At 44.5% G+C, this 21,066-nt stretch overlaps 1 protein-coding gene across 14 annotated transcripts in view; it reads right to left on the bottom strand.

Moving 5' to 3' along the window:
* The window catches only part of CDC42BPA (CDC42 binding protein kinase alpha), a 316,248-nt gene that overhangs the window by 205,811 nt on the left and 89,371 nt on the right, over positions 1-21,066 (bottom strand). For all 14 annotated transcript variants that reach the window (XM_053208855.1, XM_053208843.1, XM_053208849.1 and 11 more), the window contains 2 exons: positions 8,342-8,425; positions 582-677 (listed from right to left, as the gene is read on the bottom strand). In XM_053208855.1, the coding sequence (XP_053064830.1) occupies positions 582-677; positions 8,342-8,425 (180 nt within the window). The remainder of the gene's footprint in view (positions 1-581; positions 678-8,341; positions 8,426-21,066) is intronic.

The raw sequence follows: 21,066 nt of genomic DNA, 5'->3' as shown, positions 1-21,066 counted from the left end.
CGTGAGACAAAAACTGGGGCCAGGAAACGAAGAGCCTGGAACGGCAGGCCCAGGGGTCGTACGTGGGGGCGTGCGGCCACCATCATCTCCTTCAGTCTTCACTCAGCAGTGCTTCTCAGCTTCCCGTTTTCCTCCGTGCTCATTCCCGATCTCTTCTGCCACGTGGTTCGGGATGTCCATATAAAAGCAGATGAGCCCGGATGTGAAATGCGGCTCCGCTTAAAGTGGCACGTGGCCACTTTGCAAAATGTGTAAAATTCCAAGTAGTAAAAGAATACTACAGATCAAATATATTGGGAAAATCGTGAAAAGAAAAAATCCTGAGCACTTTTTCTAGAATTTAAATGTCTGGATTTAGTATCGACTTGCCTATTACAGAGCATAAAAGATTCCAGTGGAAAGGTACCAAATTACCCGGGGGGGGGGGGGGGCGGGGGGGGGGGAGGGAGGACAATTTACACGCTGTGAAATTCAGTGGTATTCTAAATAATAACTACATTTAAATAACGCTTGAAAGAAACTAATGCTAAATTCTGCTGATAAAAATTAAGAATACTGAAACATATAAAAGTGGTTCTTACTAAGTTATTGTCATCCTGGAAAGCATAATGCAGGGTTGTAATCCATTTATTATCTCCATTCACTAACACGTCCCTTTCTTCACGAAAACATGCTGTCTGAAAAGGAAAAACAAACACTTTTTTAATCAGAGGACACGTCACGTAAAACTAGGCAACATGTTACACAAACAATTGCTTACGATGTTGGTTATGCTTTCCGTCCTGGAAAAGGAGTGCATCCAATATTCCAGGACTTTTCTACAGGTCAAGCACCCTCAGAAGGTGAGCAGCAGGAATGATACCTTGAAAACATTCTCCCTTGAAAACTCCTGCTGTAGTTCCAAACAACCGGAAAAGCACACAGATTCATTTCACAACCATGGCCCATTTAGGTAACATAAACGGTAACATTTTGCCATCGTTACTTCTGTTCTTTTTAATTTTAAGGACATGAAATATAAGTAAGTGGTAACCTTCCTCCTTTCACCCTGCCCCACCCTCCTCCCTTGATAAAATGACTCATCCATAGTATATGTTATATTCTCCCCATCATATGCTTGGATCACACATGTACGTGTCCAAAATCAACAGAATTGCTTTGCATTTGAAAATTTCCCATGAATGTTATCATTTGATCTTTCCTTCTGCAACTCAATTACTTCTTGTTCAATGATGGCTATTTTCCTTTCAACGGCTGTGACATTCCGTCGTTTGAATCTTCCGGAATTTATTCACGCAAACCCCCAACCAGGAAAACACAGTTACCTCCGATTTTGTTATTACAATGTTGCAATGAACATATTTGTGCTAGTGTGCAAGAATCTCTCTAGGGTATACACTTAGAGGTCGAAATGCTACCCAGAAGCATTTTCAACTTTACCAGACGGAGCCAATTTTCTCTGCTACGTCTGTGCTGATTACTACCCTCTCCCCGGTGTAGAAATCTCCCCTATTCCCCACATCCTCAACTGCATTTGACATTAAAAGGCTTTGAAATGTGTCAATACAATGGGTGTAAATCCATATGTCACCGCTCTTTTCATTAACGTATTCCTAATTACCCATACAGATAAACAGCTTTACGTACGCTTACTGGATAACCGAACTTTCTCTTTGTTCATTCCCCTTTGTCCATTTCCTGTAACGGACTGTTTTTTCCTTTTTGATTTATAAAAGTTTTAGCTTATTGTGAGACTGTATTTCCAGTATTATAAAGGTAGAACCTCAGAAATGTGGTTTTATATGGTTTTTATGTGGTTTTATATGATACATTATAATTCTATAATGTTTGTCTATTTTTGAGAGAGAGAGCACGAGTGGGGAGTGGCAGAGAGAGAGGGAGACACAGAATCCGAAGCAGGCTCCAAACTCCGAGCTGTCAGCACAGAGCCTGACGTGGGGCGTGAACCCACAAACCGTGGATCATGACCTGGGCTAAAGTCGGACGTTTAACCGACTGAGCCACCCAGGTGCCCTGATAATCTATCATCTTTAGTTTTAATTTTAAAAAACCACCACACCGGAAAGTTCAAAAAGAACCGAAGGCTGAAAGTAAAATCTCAATCTGCTGAGTCACACCCTTTCGGTGTCACGCGCCTAGAACTCTGTGCGGTGTCTTCTTAGAAAATCTGTGTCCCTCTGTGTGAACACACGTGTGCACGTGAACACATGCAACATTCACGTGGTACCTCGCCTCCCCTACCTTTTCTTTTCTTTACGCAAATCAGGCCACGGTGCTCTGCAAGTTATTGTTTTTTCAAGTAACGATACACCCAAACAGTTTTCCAAACCAGTACGCAGGCACCTCCTTCCTGGCTGCATACTCCACGCACACTGAAAAACCATCACGGTATTCTACCTAGAGGAGGTGCTTACTTACTGATTTCCCAAAAGATAAATTCAGCCACGACACACAAAACAATTAACATTACCTAATCGAGTACCCTAATTCTTTCCATGTATTTCCATAAAATTCTATTTGCTCAAACAAAACTTCCAAAGCCATGCGTGAAATAGCACCAAAGAAAATTTTAAAAATCATTAAACCAAATACATGGGCAGTTTTACCTGCCGTTTTGATTACTAAGGTCCACACGATGCTCTGGTTCACTTTAGAGGGAAAACAGAACCACCCGACACACTCACTGCTACGTTCTGTTTCAGAATTTGCGTGACTACAATTACAGTCTGAGAGAGAGAGAGAGAGGTAAGGACTGTCGGAGCCCAGAAGACTCCTTTCTCCTGACCATCTTGTTAGGACAGCTTTCCGGAATCTCAAAGACCTTCCAGCTAACTTCTAAAACACGTTTGATAGGCGACTCCAAAGCAAATCAAGCTCCAAAGACTATTTGTCAACAGATGAAACTTCAGTATATTCTAATCTATTCTGAACTGTTCCATGAAAAAACAGTTTTTAAAAATATAAAATAAACTACGACCCAGAACTTCAAACACATACAAGAGAAGAGTAAAACCACCTCTTCCCCACAATGTACTCATCAACCAATGTCAGCACCTATGTCATTGTTCCATCCATACCCTTTTACCCCCTCACCCTTGTCACCACCCTCCCTCCATGGAAATGCATGTGTATGCACATGTACACACACACACACACACACACACACAGCGTTTTTTGAAGCAAACCTCAGACACCGTATGATTTTATCCGTAAGTATTTAGGTATTAAACTAGTCCTATTAATGCCTCAGATACTGAGTTTAGATGTAGAACACAGTCTCCTTTTTTGCCCCAGTAGGTCACATTGTCCTCAGTTGTCACAACTGGGGTGGGGGTGGTTAGGACAATCGCACGGGAAGAGGCCGGGGATGCTGCTACGCATCCTACAATGCACAGGACAGCTTATGCCCCAAGGAATTATCCGGTCCCAATGTCGCAGTCACTGCGGAGAAGCCCTGTTCTCAACCCATATTAGCCAAACCATGATGCATGCGTTACCTCAGGCTTCGTGAAGTTCTAACAAGGACTCCACGTGCATAAATAGGTGGGGATCCGCTACCGAGGAGTTTAATCTGAGGAGTGGATAAATTTTAGTCTGCACAACATGAAAATCCCGCCATGTAAAAACGATCCTTGAATCCCTTCACAACCTCAGTACACAAACTAAAGCACCACAGAAGCCAACAGCAGCGTGGCGGACCATGAGCATCTGATCCCGTCTCGTTCTTATTTACGCCGCACGTGCTTCTGAGGTGTGGTGAATCGCTCTGATGCGCTGTCTTCTCACATTCTGAATCTTCTCTCTGCCAGCCGCACGTAGTCAGATGTGCTGAAATGACTGAATGTGTTGATAATTTGATTCCACCTTACTGAGAATTCACACTTTGATTAAATTCGCTATTCCAAGGTATACGTATAAAGATTTTGACTACAGCACAGTTCAAGAGAGTAAAAAGATAGTAAAATGTGGACATAATCTAAATGGCCATCAATGTTTGTTTTTTTTTAATGTTTTTATTTATTTTTGAGAAGAGAGAGACAGAGCATGAGCAGGGGAGGGGAGAGAGAAAAAGGGAGACACAGAATCGGAAGCAAGCTCCGGGCTCCGAGCTGTCAGCACAGAGCCCAACGCGGGGCTCGAAATCACAAACCATGAGGTCATGACCTAAGCCAAAGTTGGACACCCAACCAAGTGAGCCACCCAGGTGCCCCGGCCATCAATGTTTAAAAAAAAAAACAATCAAACTACTAAAAAATATATCCATTTAGTATAATGAGACGATTTAACAGGCTGAGATAAATGTATGAATATGGAAATAGAAAAATCCAACATATGTATTATTAAATGATAAAAGCAATGTGAAAAATCAGTCTTTTAGTATGAGTCCATTATAATAAAACTTTCCATTAAGGACGAATATGAAACTCTTAATAATGGTTTACTTTGAATAGAAAGATTAGACATTAGAAGAAGGAAAGGGACCTTTCATATTTTTACTTCTTACTTTTTTTACTTTACTTTTTACTTCTTTACTTTTCTGTCATGCTTACTTTTTTTTTAATGTAGGTGGCAGATCAGGAAATAAGGCAGATCAAATCCAATGGCCTCAATTCATGAATATCACTATTACTGGCACCAGTCGTTATGAAAATAATAAAGGAATAATAACAGTAACAAAAATAATAAGGCAAGTGGCATAAACCGGTACCATCACCGTTCAACCAAGATACATTATTCCTCTGTGACACAGAGATCATTATCATCTTCTGTAATCAGCAAGATGACAAAACCCTGGAAAGGACTAACTCCAATGGAGAGCATTTCTGTCAACTATTTCACACCTTCCAGTGAAATGAGTGAGGACACCTCCTATAAAGCACTGAATAACTGTGAAGAGAAGGTAACATTTACAGAACATATTGGAAGAAGTTCAGGGACTGTTGACAAAGTCTGTAGATGATGAATGAGCAGAGACAGTGATCTCTGAACATAAGACGTTAGCAATTATTCAGCTGTCCAGAAAGATAGAGGGTGTCCTACGACCTTCAAATAATGCATGTCCCACTAATTACATATTTGTTATGCACCTTAAATGGAAATAAATACAGCCAGTAGGTTGGAGATAAATCTTCGAAAACTTATTTTGTTTCACTTCATTTCATTTCATTTCAGAGACAGCGAGCAGGCATGCGAGCAGGGACAGAGGCAGAGGGAGAGAGAAAATTTTAAGCAGGCTCCATGCTTGGCACGTAGCCCGATGTGGGGCTCGATCCCACGACCCTGGAATCATGCATGACCTGAGCCAAAATCAAGAGTCGGACACTCAACTACTGAGCCACCCAGGCACCCCTGAAAAACTGGTCTGAAACATCAACAATGCACAGGTTAAGAATCAAGACACGTTGCTGCTCAACTGTAAATTATCAAGCATCATGAGTGGCCCAGTTTCCCAAAGCTGGAGAGGTCATGGTCAGAGTAGCCTTTTTTTTTTTTTAACGTTTAAAAAAGGACTTGATAATTCAAGCACAGAAATACAATTCCACTCTAGTTCAAAATGAATCTCTCTTTAAAAATTTCAGTATAGGGGTGCCTGGGTGTCTCAGTCAGTTAAGCATCTGACTTTTGGCTCAGGTCATGATCTCACGGTTCATGAGTTCAAGCCCCGAGTCAGGCTCTGTGCAGACAGCTCGGAGCCTGGAGTCTGCTTTGGATTCTGTGTCTCCCTCGCTCTCTGCCCCTCCCCTGCTCATGTTCTGTCTCTGTCTCTCAAAAATAAATAAATGTTTAAAAAAAATTTAATAAAAATTTTTTTTTAATTTCAATGTAGAATTTCTTTAATGCAAGTTTCAAATAGTTCCTTTAGAATACTGAATCTGCCTTGTATCCTTGAAGTAAAGCCCACCCATCATTGGTATATGCACAAGTCTTTTTATATATTGCTGAATTCTATTTGCTGACATTTTGCTAAAGACATTTTTATCTATGTTCATGAGGCATTTCGGTCTTTAATTTCTTTGTATAGTCCCTGTCTGGCTTTCCTATCCGAGTAATACTGACTTCCCAGAGAAAGTGCTGTTCCTCAGGCCCCACGGTCCACCTCCTTCTCTCTGCCTTCCAGTGTCTTCTTGTACTTGTTTTATATATAATGTCCAAGGCCTTGAAGACTGTACTTAAGGGGAGGGATAGGAAGAAATACATTTATTCCATCTTGCCCCAGGAAGAAAATATACTAACATTTCTTAATTCAACAAAATTATATTTACTTCCCAATTATTCCTTGTTTTATCTTCCATTTGGGCCACTTCTTCCAGTCAAAGGTGGATCAAAGGCAACCCAGTGACCTTCCTCCCCGGCACACCAACTTCAAAGAAAAGAGTGCAGACCTTAACTCCGTTTTTCACAACTCCAACGCCAAAACACTAAACTGACTATAAATGATTTCCTCGAAACAATTAGAACACGCTTATTTACTATTTCTTACTAGTAAGACCTGTAGCTCCAGCCGCTGCCAATGCCGCCAGCATCTCTGGCTGCAGAAACTCTACTGTCCGGAGGCCACGTCCTTCAGGGGATGGCCCGTAGTTGGTGACCGAATACGGCAGGTACGAAAAGGCCAGCCCTCTGGCCTCACGTGGGGCTCCGCGGGACCGCTTCTGCTCCACAGACAGCCTGACTTCTCCCCGAAAACATTTCACCCCCTTTCCCTCCCGTCGGTCCCCATCTCAGAAGAATGCCCTAATTCAATCTCCGTGTTCACCACCTGGAAAGTCCAACCAGCGACAGTAAGGCAACTCGGTGTTAGGGAGATTCGAAAGTAAAGACCGAAGTTACTGAATGTAACAGACACTGGCGCATACGCCAGAAAGAGACACAAGCGTCACCAAATGCTTTTCTCAGCAGTTACTGTCCCGGGGAGAGGGGCTGCATGGAGTGGGGCGTGGTCAAAGAAGACTTCAGCTCCATCTGTAATGCGCTAGTGTTTGTTTTACAAATAACGTATCTGTATTTTGCTTCTGTAGTTTGCGTGTGTGTTCCCCCCCCCCCCCCCCCGGACACACATAGAAAATAAGACTGAAAGCAACAACTTCCCCGGAACGTTAGTGATTAATTCCAGGTGGTGGAATATAAGTGACTGTTAGCTGCTTCTCCGTGTTTTGTTACATTTCTCAAACTTCCCAAAGGAAACAACTGACAAAGTATTTCACTACTGTCCCATCTACCACCAAGGGAACCTTTTTTACTTTTCTCCATATGCTTGGTGCCTTCCAGGTTGCTTCAAGTACTGGTCGGTAAAGATTCCTTTTCTTTTCTTTTTTTTTTTTTTTGTTTTATTTGTTTTTGAGAGCAAGACAGAGCATGAGAGGGGGAGGGGCAGAGAGAGAGGGAGACACAGAATCAGAAGCAGGCTCCAGGCTCTGAGCTGTCAGCACAGAGCCCGACGTGGGGCTCAAACCCACAGACCATGAGATCATGACCTGAGCGGAAGTCGGACGCTTAACCGACTGAGCCGCCCAGGCACCCCTGGTAGGTGAAGATTTCTAAGCGCTGTTTCTCGTTAGAGAACTCTAACCTCCAGAACTAATATTCAGCCTGCTCGGCAGTATGATCCTCCTACAGGTTCAAATACTGAAATACTTGCACACCAGTAAGTTCTGCTTCCCTGAGGCCCCCCACCCAGCCCCCCACCCAGGATCGAACACGGCAGGACACCTCCAGAACCCCACCCCAAATTTATGTGTAACATCAGTTCTGACCATACCGCACCAGCAATGAGACATTTGTAACCTCACTCCGGCCGATCTCTCCTTCGTGTCTAGGACCAACACAGAAACACCAGCAGCTGCTGCAAGAGCAGATTTTACTACCGTCCTCTAATCACGTAAAAACACAAATTTAACTGTGTAATCGGTAGTAACGAGAAGTCTCAGAGGGCACACTCAAAGCTCGGGCTGACCTCTGCTTTGAGCAGAACACAGATAGATACAGAATATAAACAAGTTACATCAAGCTGGAAATCAATCATTATTTCTTCCCATAAAAGTTTTAAACAGGTTTCCAAACACCCTTTTCACATGAATATTTAAGCGCCACATTACAGGGTTTCCATTTGGCTTTCAGAGATATGAAATTACACGAATTAATAACTTTTATCATCACTATATCACAACTGTAAATTGCTGAATTTGTTATCTTAAAAATAATGTTACTACAGATACAATGTTACTGAATGATTTAAAGATCTATTGGTCTCTGTAATTTTATAGGTCTCTAAAATCATTTCTAAAACATTATTTAAACATTCCAATAATGAGAATCTTACCTCAGCTCTTTTCAGCATTTCCCATTTATTCAATATTTTCATGGCAAATACCTTATCTGCATTTTTTAGTTTCACTACAGCAACCTAGAAAAGGAAAGACAACTTTTAAAATATGACAAATACAACTTTTTTCAGTTACCCATTTTCCTTTTTCCTCTCTGTAAAAAAGTAAATACCAAAATTATCAATGACTTCCATGCAGTTCGTAATCTAAGATCCTAAATCAAACGTACTGTCAGTTGAAAAAGTTACATTAGTCAACATGGGCCAAAAAATGTTATTTTTTAACACCATATCAACTAATTGTTTACTGTATCCTCCTTTTCCAGTTTTCTGCTCTAGAATTTAAACTCAGCATCTACTATCACTAGGAAATTGACCAAAATGTACAACATTGGAATGACTAGAGCTTGTTAAATACCGCATGCCAGATTCCAACATGATGCTGCACGGAATCGTGTTGCCAACACAAGTCTGTTTTGTGGGAATCAATTAATATAAAGTAAAGTGCAAATGAGATTATTTTTCACACCACATACTCTTACCCCCGCCCCTGTCTGTCTGTCTGTCTCTCTCTCTCTCACACACACACACACACACACACACACACACCCCTAAAGATTAAGGCTAACAGCTCTACAAATTGTAGACTTCACACGTTCCTTTCCAACCATAAAAGGAACAAACATTTTTGTATTTTTTTGTATTTTAGTTACGGACCGAAAAGCTGTCAAATAAAAATAAATAAGCCTCAACAAACCGATTACCTTTCTGTTTCTGCCTCTCTGCTTCCCTTTGACTAGATAATTTCCAAGGGCCCATCCAGCTCCCTGGGGGTCACTAGGGCTCAGCCTGAACTACAGAAGTGGACACCTAGGTGGCTTCCAGTCACTGGGGGCTGGGAAGAGGAAGATAAACACTACCTTGATAGGCAGAAGTAGAAAACAAACTACAGGCAGCACCTCTTCCAACTAGTTCGAAGGGATGCTTCCAAGGATAGTGAATAGGTCTAAACTCAAGTGTCAAAACTTTAAAATCTCAACAGCAAATGTACATATTGGGAGCACTTCATAAATCTGTATCTGGATTAGATCGCAATAAAAGTAACATGACCATAGAACCAAAATCACTGTATGATGCCATTACACAATGCAAACTAGAACGTTTCTTGGTAATTGTCGTAAATGGTTACGATATCTCGTGATAGAGTTTTTCATCCGTTAAAATGGTAGGAAAGAAGAGGAATATCTCAATTTCAAGTGCAAGCACTTTAGTCTTTAGTCATTTCTGGTCATATCTGCGGAAATGACGGGTCAGTGAAACTGTTCTCCCAATGGGTTCATGCTTAAAGAAAGGGGGCTGTCCATGGCCCAGCAACAATCTAAACGTCCACTGCCAGATGAACAGACGAAGAAAATGTGGCACACACATACAATGGGATATTATTCAACCACAAAAAAGACGGAAATCCTGCTTCTATGACAACTCGGATGAACCATGAACCTGGAGGGCATTATGCTAAGTGAACTAAGCCACACACAGAAAAACAAATACTGTGTGATCTCATTTATATGTGGAATCTAAGAAAAGTCAAACTCATGAAAACAGAGAAGAGAAGGAGGGTTGCCAGGTGCTGGGGTGGGGAGGTGTTGGTCCAAGGGTACAAAGTTCCAGTTGTAAGATGAATACGTTCTGGGCACGTGACGTACAGCATGGTGACTACAGTTAACAGTATTGTGCTACACACTTGAAAATTGTTAAAAGATCTTAAATGTTCTCACGGCAAGACAACAAAAGGTAATTATGGGAGGAGATATTAACCATCCTGTGGTAATCAGTTTGCAATATATACAAGTATTGAATCATTACTTAGTACACCTGAAACGTACACAATGTTATATGTCAATAATATCTCAACAAAGATGGGGGGGGGGGCGGATAAAGGACACTATAAATAAAGAGCAAGGAGAAACTTGAAATATTGTTTCACCCAAACCTCTGAAAGGCTGGAAACAAGTTTAGCTGCTCGGTAGATTCAAACTATGTGCTGGGAGTGCAGACAGAAAGACGGGAGCGCTGAGTTCGACACGCTTCCGTTCAGGACAGGGAAGGGACCCCGCCTATCACTTAAGCTGTCCTTATTCTGATCAGGGAAAGAAAGACTTAAGATTCCCCCTCCTCAGATTGCCTAGCTCCATGCGTCTCACCAGGTCTGTGTTTGAGCACAGAAGTTTCTGGTGATCACTGGGAAGAGAAATCGCTGTAGTATCCGAGCATGTTCTAAATGCCAGCTACTCCCCTAAGAGTCTGATGCCGGTCCACAACCCCCTACCTGCAGTTCTAAAGCCAAAAGACTTTCACAAGCCATCCGGCAGCAGGTTCTGACATCAGGCTGATTATAGGTTTTGGGGTTTTGGTTCTTTGATCTCATTCAGTATAAAGACAAGCATGCTCCACTGGAGAAACACGAAAGCCCCTGCTTTTGAGGTGCTGGTCCAAACCCCAACCGGCTCCCAGGTGAAACAGAGCAGAAGCACTGAATTATTGTCCTCAAATCCAAAAAACACTGGACCCAACACCGCCTGTGGGTCACAGAGCTGTGCGGGGAATTAGCATTCACTGACCACCAGGCGCTGGAGCTAGCGTCTCGGGTGGCTGCTCAGGGCGGCCGTGACGCACTCTGCGGGCAGACCACTGGGCTGGAGGCCTGGCTCTGTCATTAGCTGTGTAACTCTGGGCGCATAACCTTTCAGAACTTCACTTTTCTCATCCGTGTAACAGCTAATGCGCTAACGTACAACGTACGAAGGGTACTCACCTTTTAGAACTGTGGTAAAGATGAAAATAACACAAGCGCAAACTGCTTTCAACTCAGTGTTCAACAAGCGCCAGCCGTTATCCTGTGAGGCACCGCACCAAGCACAGCACGGCCCAATGCCTTCACCGTCGTCTGCTCGACCCCAGTTACACATCCCAACTTATTTATGTTAACTATGAAATAAGAAACTCCAGCCTCTTCAGCTACTAATAATTTTGTATCTGTGGTGGCACACAGAAATAGAGCTAGAAATAGCCTCAAGTGAAAATATAAACAGGGGCGCCTGGGTGGCTCCGTCGGTTAAGCATCTGACTTCAGTTCAGGTCACGATCTCACGGTCAGTGGGTTCGAGCCCCGCGTCGGGCTCTGTGCTGACGGCTCAGAGCCTGGAGCCTGCTTCGGATTCTGTGTCTCCCTCTCTCTGCCCCTCCCCCCACTCATGCTCTGTCTCTCAAAAATGAATAAACGATTAAAAAATTTTTTTCTAAATAACTAAAAACTATATTTTATGGTATGGCCTAGAAGATGATAAATTTAACACAGAACATGTAGTTTTTAAAAACACCAAAGATGTCTCTTCAAAGGCTTCATATTTAAAGCACTCCACTGTTAGAAAAGCTGCAAACACTACAGAAAAAATCACCAAGTGACAAATATACATAAACGAATGGGCTCTTAAACACAGCTTAAGTCTCTGCACTCATAGCCGCAACACGCAACACGGGATTTCTCTCTCTATACTAAACACAATTTCATTATGCCAAGCACCAGTTTCCCTGCGGGGCTCAGATCTAGTCTACACTCAGTAAATCCAGGGTTCACCACACCTCCTCCGGCCCATTCCGTTCAACCTGCCGTCACATCTTGCCCGGACGGTCCTACCCGGCCTCTCCGCTTCTGCCCTTGACCCCCACGGTGTCTTCCCAGCCCAGCAGTCAGAGTGATCCTGTGTCAACGTGGCTCAGATCGGGACACCTCTCTGCTCCAAGACCCCCAACGGTTTCCCATCTCCCTCCAAGTAACCGTCAACCTGCCATAACTCCTCAGGCCAGCACATTCTCGTCTTCCCACCTCCCACATCTCACACGCCCTCCCTGGTTCACTCTGCTCCACACATTCTGGTCGCCTGGCCCAGTCCCAACCCAGGGCATCTGACCTCATTCCCTGGGTCTCAGGCAGTCTCTCCCATAAAGTGACATGGGCTGCTCCCTCAAACTGAATTGGCAAGCGTCCCTTCCTGAACGGTCGCTGCCCTGTCACTCTTTCTAGATCATCTCTTGCTTCCCTTTACCCTTCACTCTTATTTGACAAACTGCATATTCTTCTGTATTTTACCACTTGCCTTCCTCACTAGAATGCAAGTTCTATGATGGCAGAGATCACTCTTTCTCCTCTGTTCACTGGCATATGCCTGGTGCTTGGGAATCAACAGGTACCTGGTTAAGTACCGGATGGATAAACGATGAGTATTTGTCCTCTGAGTGGGAACTTGTACGAGGAAAGTTATCGGGCATCGATATTAGTGGCTTCAAGCACACTGCTAAACTGCCACTAACATGCCAACCAAAACAGGGCACTGCGGTCAGAGAGGCAATGGTGTCACTGAAATCGCTTGTGTGGGAGGCCACTCCAGCCCCTGCTGCTCTCGGGGCAAAACGCAGGGCCTCCCAAGTCTTGACTTCACAGCCTGCCCTTCATCTCCTGCCTGTGGCTACTGTTCACTATTTACTGCCTCGTGGCTCCGTCTCCTTATCACCTCCAATGTACAGCATCCATCATCATTCATCATTAATAATGATGACAAAATAATAAAACCACTCTTATTTAGGGCAAGCGTCCTCTGTGCCTGACACTGGGCCGCGCACATTACAGGTACGACCTCAGGGCCCACACCGCTGGACGGCAGGGTCCGACCGTGCTCGCTGCCTGATCACAAAGGCAGTGCTCTCTAGACTAGAGGTACTGAGCCGTTCCACGGCCCTGAAGACGTCCTCCCACGCCCCACGCCCATAACCCTGATGCCTACCGACTTGTTAATGGTGATCGTTGTTAACACGTGTGGAAGACACTGTATTTGTTTCTTATACTGTTCTGTTAGTGACCAGTTGGTGTTCAAAATATTTACTGGAAAAAAACCCCAAAACTAAGTCTCTTTGACAGGCAACCTAGGGTTTCCTAACAGCTAGAGGTATGCTCTCCATGGAGACACAATTCATATACACAGTAGCCATAGTCGGAATATTTAAAAATTGGTACGGCATGGGCATAACCAATCAGAACGGACCCAGGCTCTAACGAGGTGGTATGCCCACGCCGCCGTGCCCCTGCAGACCCCAGACCAGCCCTGTATACGCAGAGGCTGTCGACAGGGAATCATGCGGTAGACTTCCAACCTCCCTCACTCTCCCTTGAATCCCCGAGAGCCGGGCCACAAGGATTTTTAAGGAAGGAGGAGTAGCTCAGTCCTTTCGGCCCTGGGACTAGGTGTGCAGACACGTGAGGGCCTAGTGACAGTCAGCAGAGGAAGCGAGCTAATTAAAAGCTGTTGACACCTGAAGCAGGGGTAGCAGGCCAAAGCAGCAAGCTTTCACAAGCCTTGAAGCTGCCGGAGCAAGGCTGGAGCAGGCAGAAGCGGTGAGCCACCAGGAAACTGGGACGGGCAACACCCAGGGCGTAAGTTAAAGGTTTTCCTGAAAGCAGAAACGAAAACCCAGCGTTAAGTCAAGCAGTGACTGACGGACAACGGCGGAGTTGTAGACAGAAGGCTCAGAACTGGCAGAGCGGCTGACGTTCGAGTCTCTCTTGCCCCTGGGCTGTTTCCCGCGATTTATGCATTTCTTGAAGGCGTTACAGAACTTAGGCTTTTGTTCTCAGAGTTTCATTTTTTTAAGGAGAAGCGTAATGGATAGAAACGCCGCTCCCATCGGAGATCCCGCCGGTGAGCCGGAGGCCTGGACAGACCTGTGTACAAGTTCCCGATGGAAGACAAGACACCGTGGAGGAAACGGCTCTCTCTTAGGGTCCTTTCACCCTGGATCAGCTGATAGATACGGGCTGTGTGGGGCCAGCAGAGCTCTTCTAATCAGGCATGAGTAACTCTGCAGTAAGAGCTCATAACCCAGCCAATACTACTGTTCTATGCAAAATTCACTGTCTTCAAAGAGAGTCCATTACCTGCAGTCTGTTGCTTTTATCTTACATATCTTAACTGATATTCACAGGGGCAAGAATACAGCAAACAAGAAGGGAAAAGCCAAAGGCCCCCTCTCACACGGACCCTCAATCTCATCAGTGGTGCACTGAGCACCGGGGGCTGACTCCGGAGGTCTCCACGGCACCAGGGGTGGCCGCCCAGGCACGACTAGCTCCTGCACTCCGCCAGACCTGCAGAGCAAATGCGGCCGTCCTTAGCGATCTGCCTCACTCCATCCAGGGGGCACGTGTCAGTCAGTCTCCAGTGCCGTCCCTTTTGCAGCCATTTTTCGGGGGAAAAACCTACTGTTAAAGTTTCTTTATGATTGCTTTCTGTTTTCCCACAGCTCCACCTCGACTGGGCCCTGAAACCCACCTGCAGCCCCACCGTCACTTCTCTGCCCTTTCCCAACCTTCTCCAGGACCCGGGGCTGCCCCCCACCGCCCAGCCCACCCGGGCCGTGACCTACCCTTCGCCCCACAGTTCGTGACCTGGTGGCCTGCCTCACACAGCACAGATCCTTCACATCCCCTCACGCCGTCTTTACACGTGTGTGCATTTCCACGAATCCTGACTCCTCTTCCTTTCGCCCAGGGAAGAACCCTCTCGAGGCTGACGGTACCATCGGCGGTCTTGGTCCCAGGCCCTCTCCCTTCTTAACCTTGTTCCAGTAAAGATTTCCTTCTGGACTTCCAGCCCCCTTTCTTCTGCTTCCTGAGTATCAATTGATAAACTTCTCCAAGACCTTCTCCCATCCCAAACCAAGAAAATGAAACGAAAAATTATCGCCAAACTACCCTCCCCTCAAGGACCTGGCGGCACATCTCTTTTCCAGGAGACACCATGTCCCCACAAAGCACATTTTTAAAGAGGAGCATGTGCTTGCTTCTTCACTCGCTCACCGTTTACTTGCTTCTCAGCCTCTTTCAATCACTAATTTCAATCTAGTTTCTGTTTCACCCCACTGGAGCAAAATTATTCTCTCAAAGATCAATAATGATCTTCTACTTTGCAAATAAAAAACATTGTTCTCGGGGCGCCTGGGTGGCGCAGTCGGTTAAGCGTCCGACTTCAGCCAGGTCACGATCTCGCGGTCCGTGAGTTCGAGCCCCGCGTCAGGCTCTGGGCTGATGGCTCGGAGCCTGGAGCCTGCTTCCGATTCTGTGTCTCCCTCTCTCTCTGCCCCTCCCCCGTTCATGCTCTGTCTCTGTCCCAAAAATAAATAAACGTTGAAAAAAAAATTAAAAAAAAAACAACAACATTGTTCTCAATTCTCATCCGTTTCAACCTTTCTTCATCACTGTCGGCCATCGGTACACTCTCCTACTTTTTCTTTTACTCAGTCAATGTTCCCCCAGGATCCCTACTCCACCTTTTTAAATCCCCTCCCCTTCCTGATTTGGGTATCTATTCCAAATGCCCCAGCTGACACCTGTATGCTCATGTCTCTTAAATCCTGATCTAATATCTACAGCCGTATTTCTATATGCCTACTCATCATCTCTAAATGTCCAACAAATATCTGAAATTTAACAAGTCAAAAACCTGTATACCAAGCTCATTTACTAAGGTGCACACCGCCCCCCCCCCCCAATCACCCATGGCTTCCACCTGTAACTGGTCTCTGCCATCCAAGTGACTTCCTTCCAATCTGTCTCTCCCACCCACCTTTCTCTCCCATTACCACTGGCCTGGCTCACACCCCTCCGCCTCATTATTTCATCTAGAAAATCATAAATCAGATCCTTTTTGACCACCTGACTATATGCCAGACATTATGTTTACTGCTGAGAATACAAACATAAATAAAAAGAGCTCTTGCCTTCACAGTTCAATGTGGGAGACATACCTAACCAGACAATCACAGCACAACCTGGAAAAGGTAAAAACAAGGTCCTACATAAAAGTCCAGAAGATGGATGCCTGACCCAGAAGGTGAAGAGTGGGGAAGGGAGGCAATATGTGAATATATATGTTAAAGTTTGTTGGAAGAGGTGACAGACACCTGAGTCTTACACAAGGCACCCCAGAAAAAGGGGACCAAGGGGGCCTGATTGAAGAGAGGGGCTTTTGTGAAGCGGGTACAGATGAGCAAGGCACAAAGCCAGAAATAATCTCTGTGGGGGACAGAGGTGAGACGTTTGAGGATAAGAAGCCCTTTTCTTTCCTAGGAAAGACTTTCCTCCTAGCAGGGAGGAGCAAGAAACGAGGCTGAGGGGTCCAAATAAGGGAAGAGCTCGCATGCTGTGTTGCTGAGCAAGAGCCTTAAAGTATGAATAAGAGAGAACGATTCTTCAAGAGCTGGGTTTAGCTTGATCACATTCACAGCTCAATGGAGAATGGTTCTGAGGCAGGGAGAGAAACAAGGTTACAGCGGTGGCTGAGGTTAAAGACACTGAGGACCCAACTGGGGGAAGAGAAAAAGAAATTCACGGAAGACTGAGGGCATAAAAGTTGGTGACTAATTAGGTGTGGGACCAGAGAGTGAGAAATCCAGATCTCCGTGTCTCTGGTCTCTCCTCTCTCCAATCGTTCCTCCACACTACCACCAGGAGTATCCTTTTTACTGTTCTGACTCTCACTACTCTGCTTACTACCCTTTGATACTCTCCCATTCCTATAGAGTAGCGCTCCTTAGCACGCACACCCACTCACGTTCAAGGGACCGTCCAATCCTCAGCCTGCACCACCACCAACTCTGTATCCCAGTCACAAAACCCCTACTTGCTCCCTGAATTAAAAGAAATGAACTTCAACAAAATGAAAGAAAAAAAAAAACTTTAACCCTAACAGAATTTACAAAACCAAAGCATAAAAAAATAGAAAGCCACAGATAACATCATTTCATAGAGAAAACTACTCTGAAATCATATAACTTTGCCCATACCCTTTCAACCAGCAAGATCCTGTTCTAGAAATTTATTCTAGAACAAATTACTGAGAAAAACCGTTTGAAATGCAGTGAAGTACTATGTGCAAATACACTTTAGAGAGTATAATTCATAATATACAGGAAAAACAGCACCGCCTAAATATTCATCCGTTCATTTCACAAATACGTATCGAGTGCCCATGATGTACCAGACAGTGTAGTAAGTGCTGTAGTATTGAAGTGAACTGACCGGGAAAAAATCCGGACACTCGCAGAACACACATTCTAGCCTGACGTTATTAAGTAACTTACAGAACAACACCCACATAATGGACTTTCTATGGAGCCATTAGAAATGAGGTTTGCAAAGAAGTGTTTCAACATACGGGGAGAAGACTTACGATATTTGGTAAGAAGAGCCAGTGAGATATTAAGGTTGACAAAACCATCCCAATTTTACTACCCATGAACAGAAATAACATTAGAAAGAAATGCCTGAAAATTTTAGAAGTAGATCTCAATGCCACACGCCTTTCCCTCTTGCTGATTAGACAGTGACCGCAACCAAGGGCATGGAATGTATTTAGACGGCAGTACATGTTTAGTAAGTATTATTTTCACTAGTCAAAACAGAGAAGCATGAAAGAAGCAAGAACTTCATTTTCCTGCTTTTAATCTAATTAGGAAAATTATCATATTCAAAAGAACTGTGCTAAGTACTTAGGATAATGAATAAAGTTCAACCTCTGCCCTCACCTGTGGCCGGCCAGAGAAGACAAACATGAGGCACAGGAAGAAGAAAGTTCAGCACCCGACTTCAGCTCAAGTCATGATCGCGTGGTTTGTGAGTTCGAGCCCCGCGTCGGACTCTGTGCTGACAGCTCAGAGGCTGGAGCTGGTTTCGGATTCTGTGTCTCCCTCTCTCTCTGCCCCTCCCCCACTCGTACTCTGTCTGTCTCTTGAAAATAAATAAATGTTAAAAAAAGGAAATGTGGGGGCGCCTGGGTGGCTCAGTCGGTTGAGCGTCCGACTTCAGCTCAGGTCGTGATCTCACGGTCCGTGAGTTCGAGCCCCGCGTCGGGCTCTGTGCTGACAGCTCAGAGCCTGGAGCCTGCTTCAGATTCTGTGTCTCCCTCTCTCTCTGACCCTACCCCGTTCATTCTGTCTCTCTCTGTCTCAAAAATAAATAAACTTTAAAAAAAAAAAAGGAAATGTATTCTGTTCGACAGGGAGGACCTCTGTTTTCTCTGAAAACACAATAACCATTTAAGTTAGCCTTGAATATAATGCATTAGTCATTTCAAAGCATCTGGAGAAAAGTGTACCAAAAGAGACGAGTGCATCGGCAATCACTCTGCTCCACTTCCTTTTCCTGTAAAATTTATCCTGCTACCTTTTTCTTCCGAGGGCTCGAGTAAGAGTGAATGGAAATGGAATGCTTTCTACCCCAAAAGCAAGAAAGGCTCTATCGTCTCTCTTAGAGTTGAGAGGCAAGTGTTGAAAAACAAAAGTGAGTTAATTCCCCTCCAGTTGTGTCCAAATCACAACTCAGGTGGATTACGACTCAAGACTTGTTCTCTAGCAATCGGCCAGAAGGCCCGTATCTCATCACTCTGTTCCACTAGCAAATGAGTTTGTAAGGTGCACTCAGTTCAACCACCTGGACACACAAACTTTGAGTCTATTTTAGGATCCAGAGTGGGGAATCAAGGCTTATACTTGGGGGAAGGCAGCTGGAAGTCCCTAGTTTGGCTCCAAGTTCACATCTTTTTTTTTTTTTTTAACGTTTATTTATTTTTGAGACAGAGAAAGACAGCATGAACAGGGGAGGGTCAGAGAGAGAGGGAGACACAGAATCTGAAGCAGGCTCCAGGCTCTGAGCTGTCAGCACAGAGCCTGACGCGGGGATCGAACTCACAGACCGCGAGATCATGACCTGAGCCGAAGTCGGACGCTTAACCGACTGAGCCACCCAGGTGCCCTGAAGTTCACGTCTTAATCCCTTTTAAGGGGGGATCCTGATTACTTTGAACCTAATATGGCTCCCATGTACTGGTTAAAACCCAGAGGCAAAGAGAAGACAGGAAATGGAAACTCACCTCCTTATACAGATGCAATTATCTTACAGCCCAGAAATCAAAAGTACCAAACACATCCAGGATCTACAGTACAAGGACTGGAGACATTCACGAATGATACAGAGAAGCAGGAACAGGGAAGGATTTGGGGTTCTTAAAAACTGGAAACATTTAAGAGTAGTATAAAGAACCCCAGCCATGAAGACTAGCCAAGAAATATTCCATTATTCAAGAATAAGAGCCAGGAACACCAGACTTTGGTTCATGTTTTCTTTCTTTCTTTTTTTTTTTTTTTTAAGTTTGTTGACTGGGGGGGTCGGGGGAGGCAGAGAGAAGGAGAGAGAGAATCCCAAGCAGGCTCCACACTGTCAGCGTAGAGCCCAACTCAGGACTCTAACTTACAAACCGTGAGACCATGACCTGAGCTGAAATCAAGAGTCGGTGCTTAACCGACTGAGCCACCAGGCGCCCCATGAATGTCTTCTTTATAAGTTAGTACTTCGATACTACTTCTAAGATGAGAAACTAGGGATCCTCGTTTATTTCGTTCCCACCCTCGAGCTCACGAAATGACAGCAAATATAAGCTGTCTAAAGAAATAAAACCGCAACATTAGAAAGTAAGAGTAACATCAGCCGATCAAAGATTTTAAAGAATTTCTAAGATCTAGGATGAGTAAAATGGGGGTCAGATAGACAAGAATGGAGAAACAGGGCCCAAACTTCCCTGCAGAAGAAAATTAATGTGCAGTTACGAGCACTTACATAGAGTGTCAAAGACCAAAATCAAGGCGCTTACAGAGTGAAGAGAGCTCACATGGAAACTGTCGGTGTAACTGCAAATTTTGTCATTTCTGGTGGAAGGTGTAACTGTACACTTAAAATGGAACAACAGGATAAAGGAAAAGGCAACTATAAGAAACAAGGTGATTTGGTCAGGGAGCTGGTAACAAAAGTAGTATGAATGAAGAGTATATATAAATAGCTTTCATACTTTCCAAGAAAAAAGAAGAGGAAATAGCAGAAAATATCCCACCAAGAGAACCAAAGGAACAAAACCCAGTATTAACATCGTAAGAGATGAACAAGAAGTTCACAAAAAGTACCCGGCTTTCTTCTCTGAAATGATAAATCATACTATAGTCCCAAAGAAGATTAGGCCCCAGTTCTCCTTAATTAACCTGGAAGCTTAATATCACCCCAATGAAAATAGTAGACAATTGCGTCCAATACTCACATAGGAAAAGAGGCGCCTCTAGTCCTGGTGGTGTGGAAGGTTACATAACTTGAATGAGCTTCCTGAACATCCCAGATGTGACGAAGTATGGAAACCACCTTTCACACATTTCAGAGATGGGGAGAAAGAAGGCGGCATGGCCTCAAGACTGAGCACATCTAAGGACACTGGAGGACGAGCAAGCACAGCCGGCTTGCACCCGGAGGTTTCCACCAAACTCCGGAGACTGAATTGGCCCTCTGGGAAGTGGACGGCGGGAGGAGATGGGAAACCGAGACTGGGCGGCCTAAGAGGCAGATCAAACAGGAAGCCAAACCCAGTAAGTGGGTTTACAATGGCCACGGAATATAAGGTCCACATACAATAACACGAACCGCGTTTCTCCGCGCTAGTAAATGCCCATGTGTGCCAGCAGGAAAAGACGACTCATCAGTTACTGAATACTGTGTTCTTCATCGACCGAGTTGAGTTTGTTGTTCACATCTCTTATTCCTTACTGACTGTTGTCAACTTGTACCATCAGATAGG

The sequence above is a fragment of the Acinonyx jubatus genome, chromosome E4 (assembly GCF_027475565.1).
Source record: "Acinonyx jubatus isolate Ajub_Pintada_27869175 chromosome E4, VMU_Ajub_asm_v1.0, whole genome shotgun sequence".
Classification (NCBI taxonomy): domain Eukaryota; kingdom Metazoa; phylum Chordata; class Mammalia; order Carnivora; family Felidae; genus Acinonyx; species Acinonyx jubatus.
The sequence above is the reverse complement of the archived record's forward strand: the minus strand, read 5'-3'. Positions and strand labels throughout refer to the sequence as shown.